We start from the raw sequence: 12,177 nt of genomic DNA, 5'->3' as shown, positions 1-12,177 counted from the left end.
TAAGTAATAAATGCATCTATTTTATTCCTATTAAAATTTTTCCAAAAATTCAGAAGTATATAAAGTGCGAAAGCCTTTAATCCTCTGCCCACCCCCAATTCATTCTCCTCCCTAGAAGAAATTCATTCCGAAGGTCTAAGGTGAGTCCTTTATAAATATATATATCCATACGAAAATTTTTAAAAAGAAATGGGATCATATTATATATTGTTCTTTACGCAATTTCCTGCCCTCTTACAATGTCTTATGGACATCTTTCCATGATGGTATATATGAAGTTTTCACTTTTTTTTTTTTAACACTTTCCACATTCCTTTAAGAAAATACTTGTATTCTACAGTATGGATAGGCCATAATTTAGATAACCATTTTTCCATTGATGGCTCTCAAATGTTTGCTTTTCAAATAGGACTGCACAGAACATCCTTGTGCATACATTTTAAGCCCAGTTGGAAATATTTCTGTTGGCTGGATTCTGAGCAATCGAATTTCCAGGTCAAAGCAACATCTAATTTTTCTTCACACTTGATTGCTTAGATTCTAAGAAAAAGGGCCCCCAGCCAGCGGACTTCTAATAGCATTTCATCTCCCCGAGCAGGCTCCCAGCGGCAATGTTTTGCCTCTGACATTTGAGCACCCGTTCTCCAAACTGAGGCAAGAACATGGTGTAGCATGTGGATTGCGAAGACACAAAGGACCGTCTTTATTTCTTTTGATTCGTTTTAGAAATGTGTCCAGACTGTGACCAAAACAAAAACAAAACAAAACAAAAAAAACACCACAACCATTACTTGCAGTAAAAAAGATACAGAGGTCACACTGAGAGTAATGCAGGTTCTGCCATGATTCTCAGGGCCGAACCCAAGCCGGAACCTCAGCCCGACCCGACAGAAATATACGTGGCCCAGGAAAGATTCCCACAGGAAGTCAGAAGACTTGTTGGGGTTGGTTTTGCCCAGTGAACCATTTGCTCCTGACGGCGATTTTAGCTGGGGGTCAGCGTATGTGGGTCAATGTTTAATAATCAGCTCTCCAAGTAGGACAAGCCCTGGGCTGTAGTAACGCCAATGTCCACGGTGGAAACGGTCATGCTGTGGCTGCCTCCTGGCATGTCAACGTGATGTCACTGAACTTGCGGTTGGAACCATGGACAAGTTCAGTTCTCCTGAGCCAGGACGGGCCCACTGCAGCACAGCACTGAGACTCATTTTTTAAAAATTTGTGAATCTAGAGATGGGGATGGGGATGGGGATGGGGTCAGGGGGTTACGTTTCTTAGAAAGTAGCAGGAAGTATCTTTTTAGTTAGCAAGAAAGAAGAAGGGACTCTTTCTTCTCTTTTACATTCAATCCCCATTTGTGATGTTTCATCCTTATGCCATAATGAAAATTTCCCCTGATCTTCAATTGCGTTTTCTAAATGCCTGAGGGATTAGAGTGATTAAGATCAAGGACTTTGGCATCAGATAGACCTGGATGAGTCCAGGCCCTGCCATTTAATGTGACCTTGGGCAAATCACTTAACATCTCTGGGCCCTTCTGTTTCTGTTTCTTCATCTATCGAATGGGTCCCTGCCCTAGAAGAGTTGTTGTAAGGGTTAATTAAGAGGCTCAAGAACATGGAGCATTCAGCCCAATGTCTAGGAACACAATGAGTGCTCACTGTGTGATAGGCACTCAAGATTCAAATACCTGTTTTAAAGAGCAGTCATCTTGATGATTATCAACCACATTGAGACTTGAGGCTAGTAAAGAAATAAGCTTCAAGCTGAATTTTACCAGCAGATGAGAAAGCCTTGTTTATTAAGCAAATAAATATACAAAGCCACAGGAAAAAAAGAAGCTACACAAGGTCAACCAAACTCTGGTTACAAAGGTGAGTGTTCCAGGGGATGATCCCAAGAGGGAAAATCTAAATCTCCAATTCTCCTAACAGTGCTTTTCTAGGTTTCCACCATCACACAGCCAGCGTCTCCTGTTATTAAAACCCGGGTACTGACACCCACCATTCATTTTCCAAAAGGAAGCATCCATCCCCAGGGACCTATAGGTCCCAGAAGCTTCATTTCTATCAGGCATAATGACAGTTCTAGATCCAATCCCAACCCTATGGATTATACAGCAAGAAAATGGCGTGGTCCAAACCTCAATGTGGGCTTTTTCCAGGCAGCAGAACTTTACTAATTGGCAGGTAGTGTGTTGCAAACAGAAGATGATCTTTGTGAGCTGCAGGATGATCCTCATATTTGGATGGATTGGTGGCTGGTTGCGTGAATGGACAGATGACAAATTTTAGGATGTTTTGTGAGTCACACCTGACTTTCTGCTTTATTTGCAAAAAGAAAAAAGAAAAAATAGAAGAGGGTAGGGAAGAAGAGGAAGAGGAGGAGGAAGAAGAGGAGGAGGAGGAAGAGAGGGAGGAAGAAGAAGAAGAAGAAGAGGAGGAGGAGGAAGAGGAGGAGGAAGAAGAGGAGGAGGAAGAGGAGGAGGAAGAAGAGGAGGAGGTAGAGGAGGAGGAAGAAAAGGAGGAGAAGGAGGAAGAAGTGGAGGAGGAGGAGGAGGAGGAGGAAGAGGAGGAGGAAGAAGAGGAGGAGGTAGAGGAGGAGGAAGAAAAGGAGGAGAAGGAGGAAGAAGTGGAGGAGGAGGAGGAAGAGGAGGAGGAGGAAGAGGAGGAGGAGGAAGAGGAAGAGGAGGAAGAGCTTCCCAATGTCACCATGTGGCAATTCAAGTACATTATTATTTTCCAGCATCCTCATTAATTCTGCTGCTAGCAGGAGAGTTTATTTCAATTGACAAGGTGATTGGGTCCACAACAGAGCAGAAACTGAGCCTTCAGTAACAAAGTGCTTATTACTCAGAGCATGAGATGCAAGCCACTGATTAGGCAAAGTGAGACTTGCTTTATCTACAAAGACCCACAAGTCTTTCTCCAAACCTTTGGGAAAACCAGCTGTGTTTCAGAATTCTGACTTTTTTTTCCTTTTTGGTATGTTAGAAAGGAAATGTGGGGATGTATATCAAATGGAACTTTACAGTCCCTGAGGGTACTGGGGCAGCACCCTGTCATCAAACACTATTCCTACAGAGAAAAAAAATGAGTATTTATACAAAGTGTATGAGAAAGGTAAATAAAGGTCATCAATAGCCTCCCTTCAGTTCAGGTCATGTTTTGCTGTCAAATAAGCTATTAAAATTATTTTGGTGTTCAAGACCCTTTGGATTTTGGAACTGTTTAAGGGGTCGTGACTCTGTGTTGGTATCATTGTTATCAGAGACTAACTTCCTGAGTAATGACTAGAAATGACTGGACCTTTACAGAGAGGCAGACGAGACCAGACGTGAACAAGCACTCCAAGCCTAGCGCCACCTCTCCCGATTCCACTCACCCCACCCCATCCCCTGCCACGTTCCCTATCCCAGTGGGGAAGAACAAGGAAGACCCCATCCAAAGAGGGAAGTAAAGAGTTACTGGCTTGCCTTCCCAGCAGGGTACAGTACACACTGATGGGGTGAAGGCGGGAGAGTTATTCCAACAGTCTCGCGTCTCCAAAATCAGTTAGTCCCATGCTGTCCCCTGCAGGTACTTCGGGCTGTCCCAGGGAGACATCATTGGAGTCCAGGGCGGTATAATCCAGACACTCAAGGGTCGGGCTGCCGAGGCACAAAGAACCCACCCCTCCTTTAGAAAAACATAAATGGCTAAAAGGCAACCCTCTCTGACACCGCACAGGCACCTAAATCCAATAGCTGTGTTATAATGAAAATAGCTTGGCCTGGCCCGGGCCAGTTGGCTCAGCAGCAGAGCGTCGGCCCAGCATGTGGAAGTCCTAGGTTCAATTCCCGGCCAGGGCACAGAGGAGAAGTGCCCATCTGCTTCTCCACCCTTCCCCCTCTCCTTCCTCTCTGTCTCTCTCTTCCCCTCCTGCAGCCAAGGCTCCATTGGAGCAAAGTTGGCCTGGGCGCTGAGGATGGCTCCATGGCCTCCTCCTCAGGCACTAGAATGGCTCCGATTACAGCAGAGCAATGCCCCAGATGGGCAGAGCATCACCCCCTGATGGGCATGCCAGGTGGATCCCAGTGGGGCGCATGCAGGAGTCTTTTTGTCTGTCTCATGCACCTGCCCCCAGTTTCTCACTTCAGAAAAATACAAAAAAAAGCCCTGGCTGGTTGGCTCAGCAGTAGAGCGTCGGCCTGGAGTGTGGGGGACCCGGGTTCGATTCCCGGCCAGGGCACATAGGAGAAGCGCCCATTTGCTTCTCCACCCCCCCCCCCCTCCTTCTTCTCTGTCTCTCTCTTCCCCTCCCGCAGCCAAGGCTCCATTGGAGCAAAGATGGCCCGGGCGCTGGGGATGGCTCCTTGGCCTCTGCCCCAGGCGCTAGAGTGGCTCTGGTCACGACAGAGCGACGCCCCGGAGGGGCAGAGCATCGCCCCCTAGTGGGCAGAGCTTCGCCCCTGGTGGGCGTGCCGGGTGGATCCCGGTCGGGCGCATGCGGGAGTCTGTCTGACTGTCTCTCCCCATTTCCAGCTTCAGAAAAATACAAAAAAAAAAAAAAAAAAAAAAGCTGGCCTTTGAGTGCTTTCCAAGTCAAGTATCACTCTGGGTATATGAGCACAGTTGAGCCTCATTCTAACCTACAATGAGGAAACTGAGGCACAGAGAATTTGAGTAACTTGCTAAAAACTGCATAGCTAAGTAAAAGCTAAGGCAGAATGTGAACTCAGGCAGCTCCAACTGCAAAGCACACGTGCTTAACCACCACACAATTGCTTCCAGTTTCTAGCTAAACCCCAATAGTCTTCGATTAATTTGAGGAACAATCTGGTGTCAAAAGATAAAAGAAGGAACTCATTAAAAAAGTAATATTTGCCAGGGGACCCCAGGATACAAAGCGGACCTTAACTTACCAAGATAATATGATCTTATAAATATATAATTTTCTTTAGAAACAACAACAAAGAGGCATTCTACACGTATTGCTTTGCAAGTAAATTTTGCTACTTAATATGTAGGGAACGTCTCTCCATGTCAAAACCTCTTTTAATGACTGTGGAGTTTATCAATATGTTTAACCAATCTCCCAAAGACCTTTAAGTGTTTGCCAGATTGTCGCTCTTGTGAAAAAATAAAAAAAAACCTAGCACTGTTCTGAACGATACACATAATAACGATTATTTGGGGTTTTTTGTTATGTGCCTACCCCCAACCCTGGAATGTCTCATTTTCCTCAGACCTGATTTTTTTTCAGGCACTACTGGGGGAAAAAAAAAGACAGCATCCCTGCTTTCTGGATTCTGATCTAGGGGAGGTGGGAGAGGCAACAGATAAACATGCAATAATTGAGAAACTTTGAGATATTAAGTGTCAGGAAGAAATTGAGAGGGTGATGTGATTGTGACAAGGGGGGGTAGGCAACTTCTAAACTGGGTCGTCAGCGGAAGACTCACTCCAAAGGCGACACCTGAGTGAGATCTCGGCCCTCCTCCCTGCAGCAGTTTGCTCGCATCCCTCCACTCCTTCACTTGAGTGACATCTGTACAGGCGTGGGCACCTGGAGGGATGACAGGCATGCACCCATCACTCGGGCGGGGCAGGAGACCCCCAGAGCTTTGTGCTCTGCCCCCTTCCCGGTGCAAAATGAGTAGTTGCCTCCGTTCTCCATCTTGGTCACGAACACGAGAACATCTCCTGAACCAGACAACGAGTTTTCCACCCCGAGAATCGGATGTTTTACCCCAAATGCGGGTTCAGAAAGAGAGTGAAGTATTTGAGAAAAATCACTCTGATTGCCACTGTGGAGAGACATCTTCAAGTGACCACTGGGAACAAAATGTGCTCAAGAGAGATGAAGAGTGCTCAATGTCCTCTTCCCTGGATTTCTGACAAATAGGATCACCCAGAAAGCCGCAGCAGGTAGAAATTATGGTCCAGAAACCATAACCACTTCTCCCCCATGGATCTGCCTGGGTGTCTCTTTCCCACCTGCGGCCCCTCCCCCAAGCCACACTGAGATCTCTGATGAAAAAGGCATGTTGCTGTTAACAGTCTAACTGTATCCAGTTCTCTGTACAAAGAGCCTCACCAAGTTCTTTCTGTTCCATCATTCCAATGCATCTTCACAGCACAGCTAACATTATCCCCCCTCATTTTACAGATGTGGAAACTGAGGCTCAGAGAGTCTCAATAACTTACACAAACACACATCTATGGAGCAGCGGGGGGGGGGGGGGTGTCGATGACTCAAACAGCCAGTCTGCCCAATTCTTAAACCATCAACTGTCCTGGTTCTGATGCTTGGAGCGACTCATCTGTGGGCGTCGGTTAGGTAAACTGGGTTAGGCTTCCATAACAAACAACTGCGAAATCTCGGTGGCTTCGCACACCACAAGTTTATTTCCTACTCACCCTTTGTGCCATCAACATGGGGCTCTCTGTTCATTAGAGTCACTCAAGGTCCCAAGGTGGTGGAAGCTCCAATTCAACGCAAGCTCCCACCAATCCACATGGCAGAAAAGGGACTCTGCCTCGAGGACTGGCCCCCTAAGTGCAACATGTCACTGTCACTCATGCATTTTTGAACAAAGCAAGTCAGTGTTACACCTGACTTCAAGGAGCACAGAGACCTGGATCATTTGAACCACACAAACGACCCACCGCCAGGCTCTGGGAAGGGGTACCCACTTGCTCTGCCCTTCTCCAAAAGGTGTGTATCAGCCCGCAGGGGGACAGGGAAGCTCGGGTCCTTTGTTTCTGTTCCTCCCCTATTGATCTTCCCTTCTGGTTTATTTGCTACTGAAAATGAAACAGAGAGACCGATGCAATCTAACTATGCCCTTTCTTTATCAATGGCTTTGCAAGAGCCCGGTGCAGGGCTTTTAAGATCTCTGCGAAGGCTGCTGCATTTTTAGCTCACTTAGCCCGCTGCCTGAAGCTGCAATAGGTTTCGGGTCATCTTGGAAGTCAGCAGAAAACCTCCACCTTCCCGATCCGGCCTGAATATTTAAGACTTTGAAAAACTTGGCTGGGACCAGATTTAATTTTAAAAGGGGAAAGGGGCTGCTTTTGAACTTCAAGAAGAAGGCTGGAGGCACAGCAGGGGCTGCATTAGCAAAGGGGAAAAGCAAAAAGCCCTGAGGTCTTGAAAGAAATGCTCCAAAGCGGAAACGCTAAAGCTGCCAGTTGCTGAGCCTTAAATCAGACTTCAAAAGTGCCGCTAGTTTAAATATTGTTTATAGGACTGATGTATTGCTGCTCCTTCCTCTGGCTGGATTTTAAATATTCCCTAATTTGATTACTCGGGGGAGAGGCAGGCAGAACCAACGTTAAATGAGTTTCACTGTTAATTATTCAGAGGGCTTTTTATTGTGTAATCAAACATAAAGTCTTACAAAAAGCTCCGAGGCACATCCTCACCCAGCCCTCCCCTCCCAGCCCGACTTCCACCTGGGTGTCTAGGTACATTTTTTTTTTCATTGTGGCTGTGAGCTGGCAGTTGCTCAGCAAAGTTCTGCCAGTGAAGAGCACACACCCCCACCTCCCCATTTAGGCTGGTCAAGGCCTTTGTTTCCGCTGCTCAGACCCCGATGCCCTGGGAAGCCAGTCTTAAGTAAGGTTGATCTTAATCACCTTTTGCCTCCTATATCTGAGCATCTCCCCCACCCCCATCGCTGGCACTCTCAGCCCCTAATAGCTCAGAGCCTCCCCCCATCAAATGGGTTAGGCTATCTCATTTCTCAAGTCCCTTGTCTACACTAGGTGACAGCCAGCCAAATGATTTAAAGGATCCCAGCCATCTCAAGTCTTTCTATAGAGAAAAGGGGATAAAGAAAGAGATGGTGGTGGCCCTGGCCTGTCGGCTCAGTGGATAGAGCATTGGCCTGGTGTATAGACATCCCAGGTTCGATTCCCTGTCAGGGCACACAAGAGAAGCAACCATCTGCTTCTCTCCCCTTCCCTCCCCACTATTCTCCTCCTTCTCCTCCAGCAGCCTGTGGCTCGATTGATTCGAGCATCAGCCCCGGGTGCTGAGAATAGCTTGGTTGGTCCGAGCATCAGCCTCAGGTGCTAAAAATAGCTTGGTTGATTTGAACATCAGCCACAGACAGGGGTTGCCAGGTTCCTCCTCACTTAAAAAAGAGAGAGAGGGGCCTGACCTGTGGTGGCACAGTGGACAAAGCGTCGACCTGGAAATGCTGAGGTCGCCGGTTTGAAACCCTGGGCTTGCCTGGTCAAGGCACAAATGGGAGTTGATGCTTCCAGCTCCTCCCCTTCTCTCTCTCTGTCTCTCTCTCTCTCTTCTCTCTCCCTCTCTGTCTCTCTCTCTCCCCCTCTCTCTCTTCTCTAAAAAAAATAAATAAATAAAATTAAATTAAATTTAAAAAAAAAGAGAGAGAGAAAGAGAGAGTGATGGTGGGTGGGTGGGTGGATGAATAGATGCAAGAAAGGAAAGAGGTCAATATATAATCAATCACCCAATCAATCAACCACTAGGACTGGGTAACTGAGAGAGCACACACTGAGTCTCCTGGCTTGCTCATCAGAGATCCACCACCACACAAACACAAGTCCAAAATCCAGAAGGCTCTGAAAACTCAGTTTCTCCAAAACTCATTTGGCAGCAAAATCTGAGATAAACTAAAGTGATTTGATGGTAAAGCCTGACTTGAAGCAATTTCTAGTCTTCATGTACCCGTCCCAGGTTGAATATTCATACATATCATTGCAGAAATAGTATATTAATGCATGATTACAGCATGCTGTCTCCGACCTCACTGGAGGGATGATATCAGCATGTGACTTATGCAGCATAGTTCCTTTCCAAGATGCCAAAATTCTCAATTTGGCCACATTCCTGGTCCCGTGGGTTTCGGATAAGCAATTGTGGGTATGTTACAAACAGAGCCGGCTGGAACTTCAGGCTTATACCCAGAAAATTCTCCAAACATGAGGGGAGGATCCAGGTTTTGTGGGACTTGAAGTATATTTAACTGGTAAGGGAGAGGGATACTTTAAGAAATAGAATACAAAATTACAAGGCCAAGTTAGGTACAGGGCCCCGGAGAGACCCATGCAAGCCAGGGTCATTTGATTCATGGTAAATATGCATCATGCTAAGACTGGCTTAAGCCCCGCCTCCTCGAGTGTGTTTTCTCATCTGTAAATGAGGGCGGTAATGACTATATCTCAAGGCTTTGTTGTGATGAATTAGTGAGAACACAGAGAAGCATCTTGCATATCACATCGTGTAGAACTTTTGCTCAATGAATCCAAACCAGTGATTTTCAATGTGCAACTCACCCATAAGCTGCCCCCAGCCCCACCCAGTAATTCTCTCTGTGTGTTACTTAGAAGTGTTCCTTATGGTGGGACCCTTAGGCATTAGGGCGGTCAGAAACCCAGAAATGAACAGGCTTTTTTTCAATTCACCCCCGGGGAGCAAGCGCAAACCTGCCCTAGGGTCTACGAGAGGAAGCGCATCCAAAACGCAAACAGGTGCAGAATGCACACGTGTATGTTCCACCTCCTGCAGCCCGCTCCCAGTAAGCAGCCATCTCTCCCAGCCTTGATTCTCACTGGCAAGACCCAGCTATGGAGAACGGTCCCTCCCGCTGCCTCACGAGTTCAGGATGGGGGTGTGGGGGTGAAATATAAGTGACCAGTCACCATCCATCGCCTATTTATTGCATTTCTTAAAAGAACTTGTAATAAACTGAGACTCTGGAAACGGAAAACTCATTAAGCTGTTTCTCACTCAGGGACCCTGGCGGAAGCAAGAGCACGATAAAAGAAATCAATAAGGACAAGTCTGTGGAGCAGAGGTGGGAGCACTTCATCACGGCGCCACAGGTAACGGACAGCCCAGCCCTGCCGCCTGGCTAACAGCCCCAGCTGGTGTCAGAGGCGTTTTTGTCAGTCTTTTCTCTTGGGGGGGGGGGGGAGGTGGTGGTGTCTTTTTCTCGTTGGTTTTCTGAGTAGGAAAAAAGTCAGAACCACATGCTCCCGGATACTTATCTGGGGATTATAGGAGAAAGGACATTTGTCTGGATACCGATTCACAGGGAAGGGGTGGGATGGCTGAGGTGCTGCTTACTAGGATGTCACCAGGAGGAAATGAACCCACCACTCTCCATATTTTTAATCAGTAACAGTCATCAATCTATCTATCCATCTATCTCAAACACAGTCAGAAAATAAGAAGTGAGTGGGGCTCACTTCAGAAAATAAGAAGAGACAGGGCTTTCTACTGTTAATCCAAATTCGGAGGGACCCGAAATATGGAAGACAGGAAAAAGGTCCATCGTTTACACATCAAAGCTTTATTGTCTAGCTTGGCCAAGCGGCGGGAACTCCGACAGAAATCTGACAGAGAGTGCGCCGGCCCTTTGTTCTACTTAGTTTTTATAGTTTTGTAAGTGGGAAGTACAGAAGCAAAAATTGCAATTAGGAGCCCCTTACCGCTATTGGTTATAGTCATATGCCCTTTAACATGATAGGACCACGTTCAATTTGCAAACCATACATCATTTTGGAGAAAACAAAATTTACAAGTCAACACAATGGTAGAAAGATGTCTCCTTACATATTAAAGGCTTTCCTATATTATCTAGTGTTTATCTGCTATCTCTCTGTCCAGAGACACACACACATTTACATAGGAGAGGTAGTTTCGGTGGGGACAAATGCCCGCAAATGGCTCATTGCTATAAGAAAAGGTTTTATTTTGGCTTTTCTCTTCCTGCACCTGGCTAGCCATTCACTCCTTTCCCCACAGGCATGGTGGAATGTCTGGGAATCCATGTTTTCCTCCCCTTGCATTTACAATACAATGCCAAGGGCCATCCTGGTTATGCCGATCACACAGTACAGAGACTATTCTCACAATTTCTCTGCACACCTTAACCCAAATTAATAAAATGTTCTCCAAGCCTCCTAAAATATTAATATTAAATCTGTAGCCTTTGGTACTTTACAACACCTGTGGGTGAAATGGCTCAGAGGCTCCTCATCTACAAACTAGATCATGTGGTCATTAAGTGAATATCAAGAGGTCTATTCTTTCCACCCAAAACTATTCCTACCCAAAATGTCCCAAATTCATCTATGCAACAAAGCACTAAAATAATAATGAAGGCAGGCAATAGTTAGCTGTATAAAGGTAGTTGGGAGAGCGTACAACTAGAGTGCTTGCTGAACCTCTCCCCTTACCCACAAAATGGGTGTGATGCTCGTTTCTACTTCATAGCGTTAATAAAGGATCCCAGGAAGCAATATGCAAACTCACCTTGAAAATGTTGAAGTGCTGAGCATTATTGTGGTTATATAATTTGTAGAAGCCACTTGTTAACATAATTGCAATGGACCAGATTCTGTGCTAAAGGAGTTAGTCTGTCCTCTTAATAATCCCATGAGGCATTATTCTTATCCCCAGATGGGAGAGGAAGACATTGGGGCTCAGAGAGGTTAAGTGATTTGCATGAGGTCACATAGCTGGGTAATGGCAGAACTGAGAGTTAATTCTGGTCTGCTTATTAAACACTGTTTATTGAACACTGAGACTTCAAAGGCATTCTCTCCACAGTGTATAATTATAATTGCCCAGTTTCAGCATTTTTCTTGCCCTTTTATCAGGGTGCTCTAGCTCAGAGAAGTTTGAATGCTTGTTTTTATGACAGAAACCTGCCATGAAGATATCATGTGCATCCGTCTCCAAAGATGCACAGAAAAAAAAAAAAAGAACCAGCAGGAGCCACAAACCTTTAAAATATGTCCTTCAGGAATATATACAATGAATACTGGAGGAGCAGAGAGTGAATCAACATATTTGCATGCTCACAAAATTGAATTCCCTTCATCAAGTTTGTGGCTCAAACTCTGGGCTGCAATGTGGTCTTCTCTGATGGTGGGAGAGCACAAAATTAGGGGTCAGGAGACCTAGTCCAGCCATGTGACTCAGTTCACTGTGTGGCATTGGACAAGTTCTTTCATCTGTCCTGCCCTCAGTTTCTCCCCCTGTAAAATGGGCACTGTGAAAGAGAGGCTCTAATCAACTCATACAGCAAGGGATATCCTTCTGTATGTGTAGACCTTGATGGTACCAAGGCAGTGGTCACAAGAGCCTGGCAAACTGAGAAAACAAAAAAAATTAGGCTGAAAAAGGCAATAGGGAGTGATGAGGCTTGTG

At 45.9% G+C, this 12,177-nt stretch overlaps 1 protein-coding gene across 2 annotated transcripts in view; it reads left to right on the top strand.

Annotated features, from left to right (window-relative positions):
* CCDC60 (coiled-coil domain containing 60) overlaps positions 1-12,177 on the top strand; it is a 143,706-nt gene that overhangs the window by 109,457 nt on the left and 22,072 nt on the right. For both annotated transcript variants that reach the window (XM_066365977.1, XM_066365978.1), the window contains one exon: positions 9,752-9,842. In XM_066365977.1, coding sequence (XP_066222074.1) covers positions 9,752-9,842 — 91 coding nt within the window. The remainder of the gene's footprint in view (positions 1-9,751; positions 9,843-12,177) is intronic.

The sequence above is a fragment of the Saccopteryx leptura genome, chromosome 2, assembly GCF_036850995.1.
Source record: "Saccopteryx leptura isolate mSacLep1 chromosome 2, mSacLep1_pri_phased_curated, whole genome shotgun sequence".
Lineage (NCBI taxonomy): Eukaryota > Metazoa > Chordata > Mammalia > Chiroptera > Emballonuridae > Saccopteryx > Saccopteryx leptura.
This window is presented reverse-complemented; position numbering and strand designations above follow the sequence as displayed.